Consider the following 20699-nt stretch of genomic DNA (forward strand, 5'->3'; position numbering starts at 1 on the left):
GGGAATTAAACTTTGTTTGCAGAACAAGATAAAGAATTCAGGTCCTAATTCAAAATGCCCAAATGCTGATTCCTGTGAGTCCTGATCGTGTAGTAGCCAGGTCCTCTGCTGAACCTGTAAGTAGCTATACTCTGAAGCACAGACTTAATTTCTTTTTTCAGAATGTGTAAGCATCAGCACAATTATTTGACTGTATATGAGGTTTTGAATTGCAGAATAAAAAATAACACCACAAAACAGAAATTAATTAAATGCAATGTGAAAATGAATATTCAGGTTGATCTGAACTTCATAAAACAAGTTGCAGAAAGATAAGTATAACTTACCAATCATGAGATGCAGTATATCCTTCTGAAAAGTAGGCATCTGATTTCTCATTCCATTGCTGGATCAGGGTATTTATGACTGAAAAAAGTTTCCTGGCTTCCCTTTCATCTAGAAACTGAGATACTAAATCAGCTATGAGTCTTCTAAGTTCCAAAAGGAGATTCTGAGGGAGACTGCTGCTGCTAAGCCATTGCTCAATTATCTGGCAGATTGAATGCAAAATAGAACACCTAGTTACAGAGTCAAAGCTTTCCTATTCATACAGTACACAGAATTTGCATGTCTTTTAAAAAAATCACACAATTAACAGTGACAGTAAAATTTCTCCCTAACAACCCTCTAGACTCTGAAATGACTGACCTTACGAAGGTTGATTTTCAGTACAGTTTTGACTGACCTGCAAATTGGCAATGCTTGTTCATACAGAGAACTAACCTCCTATGTATTGGTGTCCCTGTCCAAAGACCCAAGAACTGTAAAAAGATGGCCTGAGACTGAAACCAATCAAAAGCTGACCTCCACAGTCTCAGGCTTCCTATACCAGAATTCTGCCTATACTGCCAACACAATGGAAGCCAGCAACCCTAACATTTTTTGGGGTCCATCTCACAAAGAGATGGAAAAAAGCCCCATATTTTAGTATAAAAACAAATATCAATGTTAAGGCAACTAGGTGTTTTCCTTAGGAAACATCTGGGTGTTTTATCTTTTCCTCCATGCAACTACACGCATGTCATTATAGAGACTGTATGCCAAGCTGTTCTGCTAGATCAGAATGCTGTAGTGGAGGTTTGCTTTCATCTCTTTCAACCTTCTTTTGCCGCTATTGCCAGAGCTAGTCAAGGGGAATTAAAAATAAATTAATCATTCATTAATTATAAGTGGAGACCTCCAGTCATCTTTTAGTTTTGCCCAACATTCAGTCTCAGGTGGGACAGATCTTCCGTCTGACAGGTCTCTGCAGTGCAGTATATTTCACTATATTCCCTGTAAGATTGCAAATCTGAATCTCAGTTAATGAGAAAATTTGATTAAGTGGACACACGGTGATAGATTATACTTCCACTGTAATGATTCTTTATAAGGATTACTTCATCTTATCAGCAAGATGATAAGAATTCATGAAAATAACAGATCTTTTAACTAAGTTACTGCTGACAGCCTACATGCAAAAATTACAGATTCAATCTATTATCTTATTAAAATGTACCTGTGTATAAAGTCTGAGCTTACTGACAGCATGAACAAGATACAGTTTGGCCTCATGCCGTGCAGAAATGCAGCCCTGTCCATTATTCTCTTTGTTTGCTTCATCTTCTGGCACACTGGACAGAGCAGAGCATACAAACTGCTCCAGTGTCTCTCCTGTGGGAATCTGGCAGGGACATATGAAATTAATGAGTATCTCAAGAGAGCTGCTGAGTGTTATCTCTGCTATCAGTTTACTTATCTAGCAAAAATAAGAATATCACATAGCCTTCTTCAGTGAGAACAAAGCCCCCTCATATTCTGGAGGCATATACTTCAAAGTACTCCACATGCAGCAAATTGTTGTACAAAATATCAGTGGCCCCATAAAATAGGCAGAATGAGGGGACTTTTATATGCAAGGAATTTTCACCGTGTAGCTACACCAGTGTTGCTACTTCTACAGTAATTTGCAGACTGGTGCTGAACTAACTTGACCACGATACAGTACACCGACAGTAGAATAACTATATTGGAACAACTTTACAAATATAAAAATTATGGATATAAAAAGCATTTAGTACAACGATACACCTCAACCAAAGACTACATGCAGCAGAGTAGTTTTAAATTGAGGTTGGCGTGTTTCAACAGAGTGGCCAAGAGAGCAGAATTTTTTCCCCATGGACTGATTTTTAAATTCTGTGATGAAATATTTATTATTCCCAATCATATAAATATTATTAAAGCATACAAAAATAGTTCCATACATTTTAATTATTATTATCATTGTCATTCTGAGGTACTTCATCCTAACTCCTTTCAATTTTGACCAGAGAATTTATAAAAATTTTCACGGATGTTTTGACACCAAACAAAATGGGGCAGTAGATGCAGAATTGAAGTGCTCAAAACAGACATTATACAGACTTCCACCTTTCCCTTCATACTTTTTGATGGTCTTCAATGCTCTAACACAAGGACAAAATATTAAGATATTAGCTTAAATAGCTAGTAAGTGAGTAGCCTGGAATTTCACAGTCAATCATGGCTACCAAGCTGCAGTTGAATTCAGTTCAGTTGATCAAATAAACCATTACTGATATTTCATTTAAAGGCCATTCAAAAGTCAAGGAATTTTTATAATTTATTCTTTTGTTTAAATCTACTATTTTTACAATAAGCTCTTTTGGAATATAACTCTAAGCTCTATCTTGCAAAGAACAAACAGATTTCACATAAATATTAACATGTTTTACTAGAAAAAACTGCGGACTTAAGTAGAATTGCAAAAGAAGTTTCAAGATTTCTGCAGTTCAAAAACCAGACTACCACAACAGTTCACTTTAGTCTAGAAGATAGGTTAGAAACTCCTCTCTGAGGAAAGAGATTTTCTTCTAAGTTGATACGCAACCAGTATATTTGATTAAGGTCCACTGAGCAATAAGCAGATAAAGCTTCTTGATTAAGCCCCACTGAGACAATTCAGTCAAGTATATTCATATCAAGACTGCACAACTGAGAAGAAAAGATTTTTGATATGCTTTAATTTACACACAGAAGACACAGGTATTCTTTGTTCAGCAAACCAGATGAAAAATGCAACTAGCCAAGGTAATCCTGGTAGATTCAAATCTAGAATTTGGTTTGAAAGCTTAGTGGAGCAACCCTCAGAATTCTCTACAGGATTGGGTAATAAACCTGGGACTCTGCCATACTCAGCTGTGACTTTAGAGAAGTATAAATTAATTAATGTAAACAACTAGACCTATCAGCATCTTCATGTGCAAAAATTTCAGCTGAAGCTAAATACATTTCTTTTGATGGGAATGAAGCCAGAATACTTAACAGTCTTGTAGCTGCTTCACAAATCTAAGATACGACCACAGTTTCTGAAAGGCACGTAAAACCCCTTTAGGGTACAAATAAAACAAAATATTAAAGAGAAGACACCAAAATTTTCAACCAATTTACCTTTGTTAATTGTGCTGTATAACTTAGCAGCTTCTCAACATGAGGACTGTCAAAACCAAACCTGGATTCAAGTTCTGCTTTCACCGCAAGTGGATTCCACAAAACATCTCCAAAAGAAAGATTGTATTGAAAACCTGAAAGAAAGGAAACCTTATATTTACATAATTCCTTCTTTTTGTTCATGTTGTTTCTTGATGATTCATACTTGATGAGATTCAAGTACCACGTTCCCAGCTTTTCAGTGGCTTGGGGGCAGAAAGCATGTATCTGAACACCAATTTCACTAGGATAAAATCCGTGATTGCACTAGTGGTAAGGTCACTTAATCTGATGGTATTTCAATAGTTGATATGATGATGGTGAGATGTCCTTGCACAGTGATTGCCAGCAGACCCGGCATGGTGCCATTCTAAACTGCACATAGTCATGCAAATGTGTATGGACTGGATATGAATCTTTGCCAAGAAGGAGAGCACCAGGGTAATACCAGAAGTCCCAGAGAATTCAAGTTCATCCTCTGTGCAAGGGCTCCAGCACATCACCCTTATACCACTTCAGCCTTTGTTTTGGCAGGTGAAGTGGGATTTAGATAGCATATTACTCTTAGCCTGACCTTCAGTGCTGAGAACACAGCTGCACCTAGAATCTAATTGTGTGCTCCAGTTTGCCAGTGAAACTTGTTCCTGACCTTTTCTTGAGGAGTTGTCCTGGGGCCAGCCTACCTTCTCCAATTAAACTCATCTCCCATAGTGAAGCAGCAGATGGAGATATGTAGCCCTTCAGCTGAGAGCAGAAGTTATGAGAACAGAAGAATGAAGTTTAAAGTAAGCCAGTCATAATGCTTAACATGCATGTCCAAAACAAGATGCTATCTCTCTATCAAATGAAAGAAATTGTCCTTTGTATTGATTTATTTTTTCTCTGAAATTCACCACTGAAAGGCCATTCTAAACATGATGTATTAGACTAATGTGCTTTGTTTATCAAACACTTGCCAGAGTCTGATAAAATTTAGTTATTAGCACTTTAAAAGTAGATCAATAAAGAAATGAGCTATTCAGTTCTTAGACACCAGAAACTGAGCAGAGGATCTGACAGTTACTAATTTTGCATATTCCCAGCATGCTAACTAGATACTTCAAAGAAAATCTTCAGCAAATTTCTTACCTTCTAAGCTCCTATCTTGTACTGATGCAACAGTTAAATTCAGTGCTATTTTCACCACTTCATAGAAATCTTGGCCTAACGGCATCATTGTTAAATCCTTCAATGATGCTAAGGTACTGAAAGAGAAAAATAAAACAAAAATCAATCTCTCTATACAACCAAAATCCTGAAAGGACTTGCTAGAAAGAGATGGCCTTCAAGCAAGTGAAAAATGAAACACTTTTTTTACTGTTGAAAAAACACTGTTGTTTTATCAAATTAGACTTTTCATGAACAAAACACAAGTTGAGATTTTACAGTTAGAGTTTCTCTCAACTTTCATCAAAGAAATGTCTCCTAAGAGACTAATGTCCTCTAAAAAAAAGAGAGAGAGAGAGAAAACATGTTAGTATGTGAGGAAAAATAAGAGCAAAACCACCACAGTCTCCCAGTTATCCCCACAACAAGGCAAGATCAGCACAGAATACTTAGATTTTACTTCCAGTCAATCTGCAAGGAAACAAAAAGTATTTTTAAAGCAACAGAACATTTATACTCACAAGAAGTTAAACAAAGCACAATAACAGAATGCATTGATAAAAGTATATCTAGTGAATTTCTTACAAGTTCCAGCCTCAGTCAACTTATTTGTGAAACACATTCTTTGTTAATGTAGCTGTAGCTGTAATTTACTGCTTAAAGTTTATGTCAAATTTACCAGTTATTTCCTACAGACTTATCCTTTCTCATTATGCAAATAAGAATCCAGTTTTCCAGAGTGGATCAGCAGTTTCCAACATATTCAAGAAAGGAAAAAAAAAAAAAGAAAAAAAATAACATGGTCACATAAGTGTGAAAAGTCTCTTCTATGTACCTCTGAGAGACATAGCAAGCATGGTGCAGCTCAGAACATGGGAGATACAAATTTAGGAACCTTCCTGCTGGCTAAATCCTGCCTTAGATAAGAATGTAAGATAGCAATACAAAACTAGTCACAAAGTAAGCATTGGGGTTTGTGGCTTGCTTTCCAAATTGCATTAGTGATGGAAAATTTGGTCATTGAAGGGCACCAGAGTCTTAAAAAACCCCAAATGAACAAGGCACAAAGACCCATATGTAAACATCGGAGTTGCCTTATATTAATCGCTCACATAGCCAAGCACCTACACAGCTGTTCATTTACTCCCTTCTCCCATAGGACAGGAAGAAAATAAAAGGAAGGCATAAAGACTCATGGGTCAACCTAGAAATAGTTTAATAAGTAATGCAAAAGCTGTGCATGCAAGTGACACAAAACCAAAAATTCATTCTCCACTTTTCATCAACAGCCAGATGTTTTCTGGGAATCAGGGTCTCCACATGCCTAGCAGTTACATGGGAAGACAAACATCATAACCGTGAACACCCTTCACTTTTGTCCTCTTGTCACTCTCTCCATGCTAGAGGCTCAGGGTAGAGAATTTTCTACCGAGATTGTATTTACAGATTCATAACTTCACTCAGCACAGCAGTCAGTGGTTACTGTAGTCTGTGCATACTGTTGCTGAAGAAGAAAAGAAGTAACCATAAACCTACAATCAAGTTCCTGTTTTATCTCATGAATACTCAGATGCTGGAAGTTGTTTATTTTATTAAGTAGCCAGTGAGAAGAACAAGAATTGCCAATAAAATTTTAAAACAGAGGACCTTCAAGAACGTCGAAGTACTTACTTTTGAATAATCTTTAGAAACTCTGCTATGGAGGCTAACTCATCTTCTGTAAAAAAGCTGTTCAGTTCAAGACGAGGGAGTGAATGCAGAAAGTTCCAGAAATATGGTTGCTTGTACAGATTTTCTGCTCTAGAAATCATTTTCTCTGCTTCATTCAAATCCATCTTAAGGTGAAAAAAAAAAAAAAACAATTACATGCAACACTTCCATTAACAGGAAAAAAAAATCAAAAAAACGAGTGCCTGTTATTTCCCCAACCCTCTTGAATTTTAAACCATTCAAATATTTTTCCTGAGTGGAAACATACCTCTAGCTTTGGTAATATACCACATCATTTTGGTCGTACTTTGAACTTATGGCAGCTATGTTTCAAATGTGTTTCTTTGCTCTGATGGAAAAATGGACCTGGGAGAACAGCTAAGGAATCTCTTTCTTTTCAGAAGTAACTCTTCCCCAATGAGAAGGATTGTCTTTTAGATCTCAAGCACAAGGAACTCTTTAGCCCTGTAATGAATTTCTAAGTCTAGGATATGAAGACCGGGGGACTGCCCAGGACAAGCCATCCTTGCAGGGTTTGCAGGGGTCTCAAATAATGATTTATAAAAATTAAAGATTAACTGAGATAAAAATCCTTCTTTTATAGGACTACACAATAAGATGGCTCTGCAAAACAGGGTTTATCACACTTGTTTACTATGATGTCTTTGCTTATCTAAATTAATATTTCAATAGGGCTTATTTGGATAATGGTGGCATGAACATAGTTTATACAAAAAAGAAGCTTGTGCATACAAACTCTGTTACTAGTAGTGATTGGCTGCTGTTAACTAAATATTTTCTTAATGTTGAGGAATACATGCTCTCTGTTTTATATTCCCAAAATGAAATTTGATATTGATATGTCTCCTTTCAGTCAAGTATCTTATGAGCAATTAAAAATGTTACTATAAAAATGCCATCTAATTTCAAGTCATAAACTGGAAATCCAGGTTTCATGAAGTAGCTGTTATAGTCAATTAAATATGGGAAAAAAAATTTAAAATATTTTTAAAGGAAACCAGTGGTCTACAAAAAGGTAGACAATTGACAGTAATGAAGATCTATTACAGCGTCCATTCAGCCTTCCTTTAGTTGTTGAGAATGCAAGGGTGAAGGCCTAATGCATTAGGGACAGCACAAAGACCAAATTCATTTCACATTAACTGCCAAAGAGATTCTGGAAGGAATTATGCTACGTCTCTCCTTCTTCATCCCCAGCTTGAGTCTGCTTGCCCTATTTATTGGATCACAAACCTGAATTCAAAGTAATCCCATCCAAGCAAGAGCCTCATCTCTTCAATCTCACTCAGTCCTTTTTTACGTTTTGGGTTGGATTTCTATTGTTGTGCTTTTTTTGGTTGGTTTTGCTTGTTTGTTTCTTAAATAATAATGTTTCTTATTTAGGATAAGAGTTCCTTGCAAGACATTTTGTAAAATTATTTTATACAGCTGTACATGGTCTGGCAAATGCACTTTTAAATTGCTCCTAATGAATGGTTAGTCTTCAAATAGTTGTGGATTTTAGCTACTAACAACCTAGACTGGCTTAAACCAGTAATTTAGAATCCACCAAACCTCTATCAAATTTCAAGATGTTATTGTTTCCTTCAGCCATATGTCAATTTCTTTTAAGGATAGTTTACTTAAATTTGACAGGACACAAATTTCTAACCATTATAATAAAGATACCTCAAAACCCAGAACTGTAATTTAGAAATAGATTGTAAAAATACTTACAGAAAGAAAAGTGGTGATGTTATGGAGTCCTGTAAAATCAAATATTTTCCTTTACAGAGAGGCATTATTAACTTCAGAAGAATCAATATTATAAGCAACAGCAAGCAGTGCAAAAAGGGTATTTCTACAGAAGTAAAGGCATGTGAAGCAACTAATATCCCAGAAAGGTAGTGATCCATTGGATTTTCTGTGCTTCCCAATACTTATACTATTATCACAAAAACAATTTAAAAGACATTGCTTACCATTCACTTTTCAGTGAGACGAAATCGTCACATCAGCTCTAGGTGGATGTACTAGCTGCCAGACAGCCAGGCATGAAAATTACCATTTCACCTAAATCTAACTGCTTGAAAACCAGCCAGAAAGGCAAGATAGTGTTGGGCCTTAAATGCCCGCCTGCTACAGCAGCGATGCTGCACAGTATGGGTGGGAATAGAACAAGAGCATCGTACCCTGGTATTTCCAGTTTCACTGTTTCAATACAAGACTGAAGGTCACCGAGGATCACCAGGTGAGAGCTACTGAGGTTCTCCATCCCTATACTATTTAGTATAATAGAAATATAGCCTAATAAACTACTTTTCAATACAGTTAGACCAAGTAACCTTGTACTCGGATTATTAATCCTTATTTTTAAGCCTTTCCCCTCACACTATTTTCTTAACTTTCAAGTAGTACAAGGGCACAATTTTAGAAAGTTAACTTTTTTTTTCTGATAATTTTGATGACCACAATTATGTCAATGATAAAAGTGTGGGGGGGTTCAGACCAGCTAATTAGTTTGCTAATTTTATTTTTAATATAACAGTATTCTTTTTTTTTTTTTGACAGTTTACCTGATAGGAAAAGAAATTAATTTTTAGAAGGATTACACCTTACCTGAAAACCTTGAGTTTGCTTCCCACAGTTTTTCTAAAGCCATGGTTTTCTCTGTAGTATCAATAAATTCCTTTGCAAGTTCTTCTATCTCTCTCATGAAGTCTAGATCAGGTCCAGTGACTTTCTCTGGACCACTTTGAGTGCTTGCAGTAGTTTTTGACAGAAAGAAGAGGGATAGGTGAGATAATCACAAACTGAAAGCAAGTAGCTGATAAATGTGTATACAATCACAGCAGTATTCTGATTTTTTAAACTCTTATGCATTTATACAACTTCTATTTAGTTTGATTCATTAGCATGCAAGTTGCTGTAGTGAGTCTCAAAACCTCAGGAAAGAGGGCAATGAAAAATTGCTGAGCTCACTTATGCCAGTAATCCAATTCTGACAGCAGCCAAGGACAGACACATACAAACAAGTCTTTAATGTTTCTGAACACGCTCAACTTTTCTTCTCTAGTTTGTCACGCTTCCAGGTGATGGTTCTCTGATGAGAAAGTTCAAGCTTTCCTATTGCATCTAAGACAACAATTTGTTTTTTTTCAAATATATACAGCAAGCTATAAAAACAGTATCTTATTCTCACTGTTGGCTTTTCCCTGATTTTAGCTTACAGCCATAGTCCTGGTAAATGTTATCTCTGCCACACTACTATCTGGTGGCTAACTTCATAGCACAACAACTTTCTAACAATACTTTCAAATGAAATCAGACGTCAGAGTCATTTAAACACCTCTTTACGGGACAAAATTACTTAGACTGTCCTAAGACACCATAAACAATGGAATAATTATATTTAGCCACTTACTAGGGAGTTGAATTCTGTATTCTCTAATAGGAAATTCAAATAATTTCAAGAGTTAAATCCTGTCTAGCAAAAATATTGCTATTTTTCATTAGAAGTACTATTACACAGAATGGGTAAGGTTGGAAAGGACCACAGTGGGTCATCTGGTCCAACCTCCCTGCTCATGCACATGGCACAGGATTGTGTCCAGTCAGTTCGTGAATATCTCCAGTGAGGGAGACTCCACAGCATCTCTGGGCAGTCTGCTCCAGCACTTGATTACCCACAGAGTAAAAGAGTTCTTCCTCATATTCAGGTGGAACTTCTTGTGCCTCAGTTTCTGCCCATTGCCTCTTGTCCTACTCCACTTACAAAAATATAATAATGACTTACATTCCTTTCTTGTAAAGCTTGTATGTCAACATTTGCTTTCAGCACAACTTTTACTTACTGAAAGAAAAGCCTAATGAGATAGATTCACAAACCAAAGCAAACTATCAGCAACAACTTTCTGATTCTCTCATTTCTCTTTCTTTCTTTTCTTGATCTTCATTTGATCAGACACCCACAGAAGTGTCTGTAACTTTAGACTAAGGAATACAAAGAAAAATTAATCTTAAAACAATCAAGTTCTTGATTGTTTCAGTACAGCTTATTTTTATCCCAACTTGACTGACAGCCAGTAGGGTTTTGGAAAATAGTTTCAGCATCCTCAAATTTCAGTGGATTAAAGGCAGAACAATTCTTTACTACATTTTTTTCCCTTTTAAATTGAGTTTTAAAAAGCAGATTTCTTCAGTTCAGAAAGTGGCTGTTATGGTGATTAAAAGCTGCACTTTAGCTATTGCTTTCAAAAACTACCATATAAATTCCAATATTACGAACAATCCCACTGCCTGAAATTTTAGACAGTTAAGAACACTGATGTTTAGCAAAGAGCTGGAACATTAACTGTATACTGAAAATTTCCTACCACTCTACTTTTTGAGCATGAGCAGGTGGCCAGCACTTGATCAGAATAACAACAACCACCAGTCAGAACTTTAAAAAACCAGAACTCTAGCTCAGTTTCCACAGAATTTTCCACAAGTTTTGGTTGAGGTTTTTTTGTGGGGTTTGGGGCAGGAGGAGGTGTGTTGCAGTCTGTTTGTGTGGGTTTTTTATACTTGCTGAACTTAAAATTGACAACTAAACTCTCTTAACAAGGTCATCTAAAATAAAGTATTCAGAGAAGTGAAGCATAACAGCAGTATTTCAAACCACATTGTTCTCCCTCCAAGCTAGACACAAGCCTTGTATCCCTATCTACAAATCTCCCTGTTTTAGAAGCATTGCAAACAACAATGCTCTGGGGGGAAAAGGCCACCTTACATAGGAACACACAGCTGAACTCAGTGCTGTCTCCAGGGTTGCTGGTGCTGCCGGCCTCCCTTTCAGCAGCAGTGACAGGGGAGTTAAAAACTCCCTTCCCCCACCTCCCTTCTTCAATCACTGACTCTGCTGCACATTGGATCTGCAATTCTTGGTTTGATAAAGATCAGGGAAACAAAAAACCCCATCCTCTTGGCATCTAATTTTATGTGCTTTAGCCACCTGTTTGAGACATAGCAGAACACAACAGACACACCGGCTGAACCGACAGTCAGCTGGGCTGTCCTTTCGGTGTTCCCAGGCTTGAGGACTAGCAAAACAAGCTACTGCCCTGTGAGAGGTCCCATGGAGTACATGGGGCAGAGGAAATCAGACTGAGGAAGATACACAGTCTAGGAACATGAAAAAAAACAGGTGGCAGCACTTGGTGGCTCTGACGAGTTACAGGGTGAAATGCAGGGAAAAGCAAGTTGATGGTGAAAGTGGAGAGGGATCTAGGAAACAGTAGGGGGCTGTAGATATCTAGGGTATGGCAGAAGGACCAAACCCCAGGCATAAGAACCGGCTATTACAGAAGAGGACGTGCAGGCTAAAAGACCCATCGAAACACCACACTCCCAAGCACAAGCCCCTCAGCAGGACAAGAGCAGCTGTTAGTGAGCTATTAGCTTCATGGGGATTTACAGGGCAGCAGCGATGTCAGCAGCTGCCATGCCCCTCTTTTGCAGTCATCCACAGCTCTTCCTCTGGTTACCCTTGGAGATGACCACAACTCCTTTGGAAGGGGAATTGGCAAAGGGCATGATATCGGTTATCAGGCTCAGTTTTATGAAACAGATGAGAATATTACAGAGATTTTTATTTCACCATCTTGCCAGAAAGGTAAGAAATTAGACTTCAAGACCAGATGCAGGGGCTGTCAAGGCAAACAATTTTCAGAGACTGTGTCAACAAAAATACTTAATTGTTGTACTGCTGCTCTCCCAAAGAGTCTTCAATGTGTGCTTTCTGGAGCAGAAGGCGACATTTACTCCCTTGTGTGTCCATGTGTAAAGGAAGTCAAGCAGCAGTTCCCAGGAAGTTCCTAGCAGCAGTTGCTAGGAATGATAAAGAGGAGAAGCAAGGGATGACAAAAAGAACAAAAGGAGGAAGCCCGTAATTTGTATAAGAGGACATACATAGTTAGAAGTGAGATGTTAGGAGAAAATGTGTGTGTATATATATAATTTCGTTATCGTCCATTCTAACTCGTCCCTTAATTGTGCATTTCCGCAAATTTCATGAGTACAGAAATCAAACTAAAGACATACATTGGTACAAGTTTTGAACATGACAAAATTCTGCAAAAGAGCAAAAAGACTCTGCAATCTCTTTGAGCATGTAAGAGCAACTGTCATTTCCAAAAGCCATGACTCAGAAATGCTAATTCTGTCCAAATTACTAAGTTACTCAGGATGACAATAAGAACTTTTCAGAGATTATCTGAAATCTCAGCTATGATATGAAATGCCATTTAGACTGATGATTTTCATAAGCCTCTCAGCAAACTCTTGTCTCAACCTCATCCCTGTCACCACATTAAAAATTCCTCTCAAATTGCAAAGCCCCAGCTGTGCCATTCTGCACCATCTCAGAACAGCCTGGAGACATGACATCTCCATCAACACCAATACACACGCTGGACAATGACAAACTGCATGTCTGTCACAGAAAGATCTTTCCCCTCCATGTTGCATACAGTTACAACCTTTGTAAAATGCAGTGGACAAAAATATATAAAGAAACAAAAAAAAAGTGTTCTTCTTAATTGGCTATAAAACAGAGAAAATTCATGTTTAAGTTTCCTTTTCTCCCTAACTCTCTGACAGTCTTTAAGAAAGATCACAAAATTTTCTTCTGTTTCTGTTTTGCAGTTACACAGCGCAAGACTACAAAAGCTGGCCCAGACCACATAGAGCTACTATTCTAATAAGTTGCTGCAGACATACAGCTATCTTGCAGAATTATTTATTTTCTCATTGGAAGATACACATCATTAAGTAAAAATCTGACCCTTTAAGCAAGTCTTACGTGAATACTATCACTGATGCTTAGACTTTCCTTGATTTTGTTTTCCCACACTGGTTCTCGTACATGAGGTCTTCTAATGCTACTCCACTGAAGAACCACAGAAGACTGGGTATTGATCAAATTAAAGTTTTAGACCAGTAAGAAGAAAGGGACTGGTGTAAGCAGGGCTGCTTCAGGATGGGGGGCCAAGCTGAGGCAACTCTAGAAGAGTTCATGCCCTCACCAACAGGGCACCCTTCCCCAGGATTGCAGCCAGCAGGCAGACCTGGGAGTGTTACAGACTCCAGAGACAGCCCCAACACAGCAGGATGAGCCCAGGAGCCCAGTCTGGTGCAAAAAGAGATAGAGCTACCATATAGTTATGAGTGGCCCATCCAGCAGAAGAGCCAGAGACAGACCCAGGGCTCCACCACACCTGCTGGGTGAGCCTGCTCAGGCTGCTGCTACTTGTAGTTAAATAAAGAGAAATAAAATTAATTCTAGATTGCTTAGAAATAATATTTTAGAGTCTTGTTTTCATGATCTTTGTACTTCTAAGTCTGAGAAAGCATGAGCTTAATCTTCTTTTGGGTATTGAGAAGTCTAACATAGATCTAGGAGTTCTTGATGCAGGGACAAAGCCCCACCACATTCCTCAAGATTTGCAGTGGAATTCAGAGTACTAGGAAGACATTATGTTTCCATGCACATGCACAGAAATGTGGGTGTACAGCCATAGGATTCTGTGCTGCATGGCTTTTATCTTATTTGCATTTTCTCCGTTTTATGCTGTGCTCCACTAAGATGAGGTGGGGAGTCGAACATTCTGGAAAGAGCAGGGGAAAAAAGTCCTTTGCCATGACAGCTCCTAATAGTTCCTTACTCCTCTGCTCTGAGGTACCACTGGATGTATCAAGCTAGGGAATCACATCGGTGAGCTGCCAGTCAGCAGCCTTTTCAGCGGCTTAAGAGAGGAGCAAAGAGCAAAGCCACGGAACTGTTGAAAAATGGATGCCTTCTGAGGTATCAGAGGAGGTGGCAGAACTTTCTGCAAATCAAAGTTAATGAGGTAGTTGTAGCCTTCACCTGGCTCATCTTTTCACCACATCACAGGCTGTTTCTTGAAGGCACAATGAGGGCATGGCCTGCACCACGATGACTTTCACCCCTGGCCTCAGCCACCCTCTTGGAGCAGCCCTGCTCAGGTTTCTCACTGACAAATAGTTATTTTGGTGGTTTATGGCTTCCTTGGAGGTTCCAACAGTAGTCACAGAACTACTTTCTCCCAAAGACAACTACTGCATTTCAAATTGATAGCACCAATGTGGTACACATTGTGAAAACAAATGGCTTAAGCGTCCACGCAAACTATGCACAGTCTGATTTACCCTTAATAAACACAACATTGTTGACACAAAAAAGGTCCTATATAAAATTTATTGTTTGATAGAAATCCTCAAAGGGAAGATAATTGATATTACTGTTTCTATGCCATCCCATCTTTCCAGTCAACAGAGGCATTGTAGGATTCGGCTGATCAAGCTGACAGTCTGTTTTCCTAAGGCTGTCGGCAGCCAGCATAAGTCAGAGCAGCCCTGAGGTTGATTTAATTTATACTGATGGACCTGGTGGAACAGACTGACCTCAGAATGAACTTCATCCTACCTTTTTAGCCTTTTTCCTTACCTAGGCTATATGCTACTCAGTGTAGCTTATTGAGTGTATAAATATGGATACATGCATGCATTTTATTTTTCAGCTGAAAAATTGAAAGCCACTGAGTAATTTCCCAAATTCTTAAGTAGGTCTAAGACTGCCCCCAGGAAATTCTTTCCTGCTTCTCTTTTGAGCTGAAATATAATTTGGGCAGTTCAGTCAAAGCAGTGTAAATAATCATGCAGAGCAGTCAATATAGTTCACAGTTTCCAGAGGTTTAACACACTTAGATGGCATCTGGACCACTGATATAAATAAAAAGTATCCTTTCAAGAAACTATTTTTTAAAAAGCCAACAATTTTTGTAACTCCATAACCCAGTAATATAGTGCTGCCACTACAAGTAACAGGCTCTAGGCTTAGTACTGAGTTTGCAAGACCATAGCACAGAGTTTTGCCACCTTTGCTTTGTCTAAACTTGTCTTAATAAGCCTTCAGTTTTGTTTTTGACTTGGATTAGTTTTACCTTTTGTTTTTGTTTTTTTTTCTGGCCATATGACTACGGCTATTTGCTTTACTTTCATTCGTCATTGTATAGTGCCACTATAGTTTTACACAGATAGAAGTAACAAGTGACCATTTAGTGCAGAATGAGATATTTATGATTAACAAAACAGTGCAGAAGAACACAGGCTCAGTATAATAGCAAACGCCTTGAGAAGCGGGGACATGGGATGCACTGTACTGGAATACAAGTCTGGGATGATAAGAAAAGGGGCACAGGCTGGTTCTGAGAACCCCATGACTATAAACAATTCACCAGTGTTCATTTAAAATGCAGAACTGTAACTGGACAACACAAATTTATACTTATGAAGTTAAAAAAGCCAAGGTAGCTAACAAATGTAAAAGATACCATACATTCAGGTGTACCACATAAATTTAGATGTATCATAGAGATGAAAACAAATGGAGAACAAGCAAGGTATAAAAGCACATCAGAAAACATAAGTGACCCCAAATACACCCTAGAGGGAAAAAGAAACCATCAACACCACATTCCTCCAAGCAAAGGGCTACAGACTTGCCGTAACAACCACATCACCACCCAGCTGCGGCCACCGACATTATGATCCAGAGCTGCAGTGGAAAGGTGAGCATAACCCCAGGGAAAGAACTAGAAACTAGTGGTCGTGTAACAATTTTAAATGTATTACTATTATTATTAGGAAAATTTTTGGCAAGGGGTATTACCATAACACTGGTATTTCTGTCCGAAAGTATTTTGTGTAGTAACACATCTTGACTAATGGTGATTTGTGGCTTAAACTGTTAAGATTTCAATTCTACTAACAAATTATTGCTTTATGCAAAAGGTGTTTGCCCATAAGCAGGATTTATTTTGCACAGTCTTATGCTAAATCAACAGTTCTCTACATAAACAAATAACTAGAACACATCATTGAGATCAACCTATAAGTATTATGGCCTATTACTGTGATACTGAAGCTTTCCAACTTGCTGCATGCTGAATTTATTGCTACCCATAAACCTCTACAATATTAAACCATAAATATTTAATGGTCTCACATGCTTACCTGGCTCAGACCTCCAAGATCTTTTGGCAGATATTCTCAATTTTCTAAGAATAATATACATATAAAAATGCACATATTCTGATTAGCTCACCCTAAATTAACTTTATTGTTATATATTTTAAAAGTTTGTTTGTGACTACATCCTTCAGAAAATTTGCCTAAATGTCTTTGTATTTTAATGTTTTTCGACATTTCTGAAGTGAATAAAATCACTGAATAAATTTCTTCTTAAAGAAAAATTCCAAATTCAAATTAATTTCTTTTTTTTTCTGCATTCTGGGATCCTCGTTCGAGGATATGGATAACTTTTTTCAAGTTCTTTTTTATTACAGAGCTTCTGCTGTTCCTTTTTGGTTCTTTGTGAGTATTGCTTGAAAGTTGTCCTTGTTTTGCTTTTCTGTGTTCACTTCTCCCACCATGTATGCTCCCAAACTATCCAAAGTTTAAATCCACATATGATATACTTTTGGTGCTCATGTAATAAAGGACTTTCTAAGGAAGGATAAAAGTACGCTTTCCTACGGCAGCAGTGAAGGGCAAGAATATGACAAGGTACCGCTACAATTTTACCCCAAAACAGTGTTCATTATTCAGTAAGACCATCTAACGCCTCACATCTTTTGCATTAAGACACTGAAGGAAATTTTTAGCACAGAGTAACAATGTTCCTATTTTCCCTGTCTATGAGGCGGGAACAACCTTTGCTGCAGAAAAGGACGCACTGTGATACCTACAACTCTGTCGAATTCATGTAACTTACCGAAAGTGGTTGTTTTCCTGTGCTCTGTAACTAGTATTCTTGCATCTTGAACCAACGTTACAGAAAAGGGTTCGCATGAAAGGATAAAGGCCCCGACCTGGTAAATCACGAGCTTCTAAGTAACCTAAAACCAAGCAGAGGCAGAATCAAGGCCAGTGACATGGCAGTTGCAGACTGTACCACCACACTGTGTTCCCTTCTCCTAAATAGCATCTTTGTCACCTGAGTGATGAAGTTGTATCAATGGTAGGTGTCCCATTTAAGAAAAACTCTGTCACCACAGAAACCACAGAGTAACCTCTATGTCAGACTGTGACAACAGGGTATATATGACATTTAAGAGCGATCTTTGAAAAGCTGAATTTCCTGGTAGTAACACTATTGCAATATCAGGTACTTGCTAGCCCAAAATCATGTGTGACTTGGAAAAGAATATAGACTTCTTCACAAAACAGTATCTTCTCACAGGCTTTCATAAGATGAAGGAACTGGTATTCAGCAATGTCTGAACATATATCCATCAAGACGGTCTAAACAGCAGCTTTTCCACACCTCTGGAATTATCCACATCTCTCCATAAAGAACATACAGGCTATGTTCTCTCCAGCCATTTCACTGTACAGATCTAGAATTGTTTTACCAAATTGATTTTTAATGTAGCTAAAGATGATTTATCTTGTCTAATTGTTAATATCTACTGGAGAATTATCTACCTCTGAACCAGTCATCTAAAATCCATTACTCAATTGAAAGAAATAAATACAACTAAAACCCAAGTAATCCACCTTATATCCAAAATTGATCTCTAAAACTGTTCTGAAAAATCAGAGCTTAAACTTTGTATCTCTCCCACCTAAAAACAGCTTGCTCAGGTCCACAGCTAGACAAGATTGAACCCCACTTTAGGACTCTTTCCAGTGACTCCACTACATTTAAGTCCCCCATTTTAGGATATCATTAGTATTTGCTAAATCTTTTTACAAGTAGAGGCAACCAAAATAGAACACAAGTGAAACAAAACATACAGTTTTCCTTGTATTTTGGGGGCTCCTGGAAGCGGATTGCAGCTAGAATCAAGAACAGCACACATGGCCACAGTATTTCAGCGAGAGATAGGACCTGAAAAGGCAAATCAAAACATCATAAGCCTATAGAAAGCAGGATTTGGGAACAAATCACTAAAAATTTTATATCTTTTAATAATAAAAAAATTAAATATCTCTTTTACAACTACTTAAGGGAAAGTAAGATCATTGAAGTAAATTAATAATAGATACTTCTATTTAAAATCCTTATAACTTTGTGAAATACACTTGGTCACAGAATGAAAAAGTAGTTTTCTCTTCTATTTATAGTGTTAGTAGGACACAAACGCCCAAATAGACTGAACAGAAATAAAAAGCACAGAGACCAGTTGTCTCTATTTTCAGCAACAGAAACGAAGAAACTGCCATTTAGCCAAGTTTTAAAAGACTTCTAGACTCACTGATAACAGTGTTAGGAAAGTGCAAACAGCAAACTCAGTAACAGAAACACAGTCGAAATGACAGCCAGGCTGAAGATCTCCCATTAGTAGCTGTTAACTTCCCTGAAGCATACTGAGGATTTTATTTCTAAACTGCCAGAGTTAAACCAAATCCCATGGAGGAAGTGATTCCTGAACTTGGGTATGTTGGAAAAATGCCTGAGAACAGTAACATAATGCTTAAGAACAAAATCCAGTGTCAGAGTCTTCCTTGTGGAGAAGGACTTCTCTGCTGAACATGGGGCAAGAAGACAACAAAAGAAAAGCAAGGCTGGTGCTTAAAAATTTTTAGGGATCAGCAAGAGCTGACTGCTCCCCAAGGGGCAGGGATCCGTGCATGGCAACACCAGCCAGTGGGGCAAGGGACCCACCCCAGGAACTCCCAAGGGGAGCAGGGCAGGCCCCGCCATTGCAGCCAGCCTCCACCAGAGTCCAGATCCTCAGTCAGTGTCATGGCAGAGCCATGGTCAAGCCAGAAAGACAGTGGCCAAGCGCAAGGGCTGAGCTGGAAAGCAGTGTTCCTCTGACTTCACCCAGGTGGGTGCAGAAGGCACAGAAACCTCACTTTGTCTGGATCCTGGGCCCTGGTGAGGCTGCTTACGGCCGCTAAAGCTTAGCAGAGCTGCAGGGCCTCAGTGGCATCCTCCCCTCCTTGGCATGTTCATCCCTTGCTGTGGAACAGAACCATGGCTGTAGGGTATCCATGGGCTGTCTGTGGGGAATGGAGCCAGGTGCAGCAGCTGAGGAAAGGGGCACTGCAGAAGAGATTTGGAGGGAATGTCACCAGGCTGCCCAGGAGGGGCTGGAAAGGGAGCAGGCTGCCCCTGGGGGCACACACCACCACAGCCAGGGCTGCAGGAAGGTCCCATGAGAAGTTCGGGTGGGGGATCAGGGCAGTGGGAGACCAGAGCTGGGGGGAGCTTATAGGGGGAGGCCCTGGACAGCCACAGGCTGGGCTCCCTCAGGAAGCTCACCTCAGGGCTCAGGGCAATCCCAGATGGCAGCCAGGACAGAGCACCAGGCAGCTGCTCCCTGAAGGGCAGGGAGCCAGAGGGGATGCTGGGACAGCAGGGCTCTTGTCAGGGAGGGCCTGCCCTGCTGTGCCCGGGCAGGACAACAAGCTCCGCTGGGAGCCTGGATCACCAGGTGAGCCAGGGCTATGGCTGAGCCAGGAAGCCAGCCTGTAGTGACAGCATTCAGCATCAAACACAGCCCTGCCATCTCTGGCAGAGCCAATAGGAGGATGGGACAGCTAGGACAGAGACTGCTGCGTCTGCTGACAGGAATTTGGGATAAATATAAGAACAAAGAAGGCAGCTGCAGAGGCAACAACAACAGGTTGGAGGACTCAATGAATCATCAGCATGCTGCAGACATTAAGCATGCAAAATTGATCTCAATGAGTAAGTTATTTGTGGCATACGTGGGAAAGTAATGCCACTGTATAAGATATATTTGTGCTTGAATGAGAAAAGCATCCACAGAATGTCCAAAGAAAGGCATTTGTGAGATTACAGGATTGCAGTCCTTGCACAGCTGCTTTGCCCAGGTACTGGGAGGAACTGGAGTCTGAGAGCTCATGTTATTCTGAGGAGCTGTACCTGGGAGGAATAGTGAGGTTTTGTAATGGAGCCTTAGGGCCTAGCTGATAAAAGCAGACAACTTTGTAATTGTTCACTCAGGGTTTTGGAGGTTTGTGTGTGTATGTGGTTTTTTGTTTTGTTTTAGGTTTTTTTGCAGGGATGCAAAAACATACGTGCACAAAACAGAGGACACTCATTGGTCAGCAACTCTCAGGGGATGTTTATAACTCTTAAAGTGTGGAAGAAATAAAGGAGTGTAAACTATAAAAGACAGAAGGAGGGCAAAGATGACTCTCGGTGTAGGGGCAGATAAAGAACAAGAATTATACCTGCATTTTCTGCCATGCTTAACATTAATCCAAAATGAAAA

The 20699-nt window shown here is 39.0% G+C and overlaps 2 protein-coding genes across 2 annotated transcripts in view; both read right to left on the reverse strand.

Annotated features, from left to right (window-relative positions):
• ABCA13 (ATP binding cassette subfamily A member 13) overlaps positions 1 to 9091 on the reverse strand; it is a 161419-nt gene extending 152328 nt beyond the window's left edge. Inside the window, exons 1-7 of the mRNA XM_027743247.2 lie at positions 9004 to 9091; positions 8122 to 8150; positions 6346 to 6509; positions 4657 to 4772; positions 3490 to 3623; positions 1538 to 1702; positions 327 to 529 (exon numbers count right to left, since the gene is read on the reverse strand). Coding sequence (XP_027599048.2) covers positions 327 to 529; positions 1538 to 1702; positions 3490 to 3623; positions 4657 to 4772; positions 6346 to 6509; positions 8122 to 8150; positions 9004 to 9046 — 854 coding nt within the window. The 5' untranslated portion in view covers positions 9047 to 9091. The remainder of the gene's footprint in view (positions 1 to 326; positions 530 to 1537; positions 1703 to 3489; positions 3624 to 4656; positions 4773 to 6345; positions 6510 to 8121; positions 8151 to 9003) is intronic.
• Positions 9092 to 14735: 5644 nt separating this feature from the next.
• LOC120322560 (ATP-binding cassette sub-family A member 13-like) lies at positions 14736 to 20327 on the reverse strand. The gene is made up of 5 exons (XM_039378183.1): positions 20170 to 20327; positions 19721 to 19778; positions 18247 to 18340; positions 17222 to 17345; positions 14736 to 14832 (listed from the first exon to the last, which is right to left on the reverse strand). Exons 1-5 carry the CDS (start codon positions 20325 to 20327, stop codon positions 14814 to 14816), a joined length of 453 nt encoding a protein of 150 aa, XP_039234117.1. The 3' UTR covers positions 14736 to 14813.
• Positions 20328 to 20699: the final 372 nt, after the last annotated feature.

The sequence above is a fragment of the Pipra filicauda genome, unplaced genomic scaffold (genome assembly GCF_003945595.2).
Source record: "Pipra filicauda isolate LSUMZ 115617 unplaced genomic scaffold, ASM394559v2 scaffold130_size2058158_pilon, whole genome shotgun sequence".
NCBI lineage: Eukaryota > Metazoa > Chordata > Aves > Passeriformes > Pipridae > Pipra > Pipra filicauda.

Excerpts from the sequence above, each read along its gene's own strand:
- LOC120322560 (XM_039378183.1), bottom strand. The coding sequence starts at position 20,327 with ATGAGCTCTCAGACTCCAGTTCCTCCCAGTACCTGGGCAAAGCAGCTG. Across the intron at positions 18,341-19,720 it reads GGATTGCCCTGAGCCCTGAG|GTCCTATCTCTCGCTGAAAT; the intron begins GTGAGCTTCCTG and ends TTGCCTTTTCAG. Across the intron at positions 17,346-18,246 it reads CCCAAAATACAAGGAAAACT|GTTACTTAGAAGCTCGTGAT; the intron begins GTATGTTTTGTT and ends GCTTGGTTTTAG.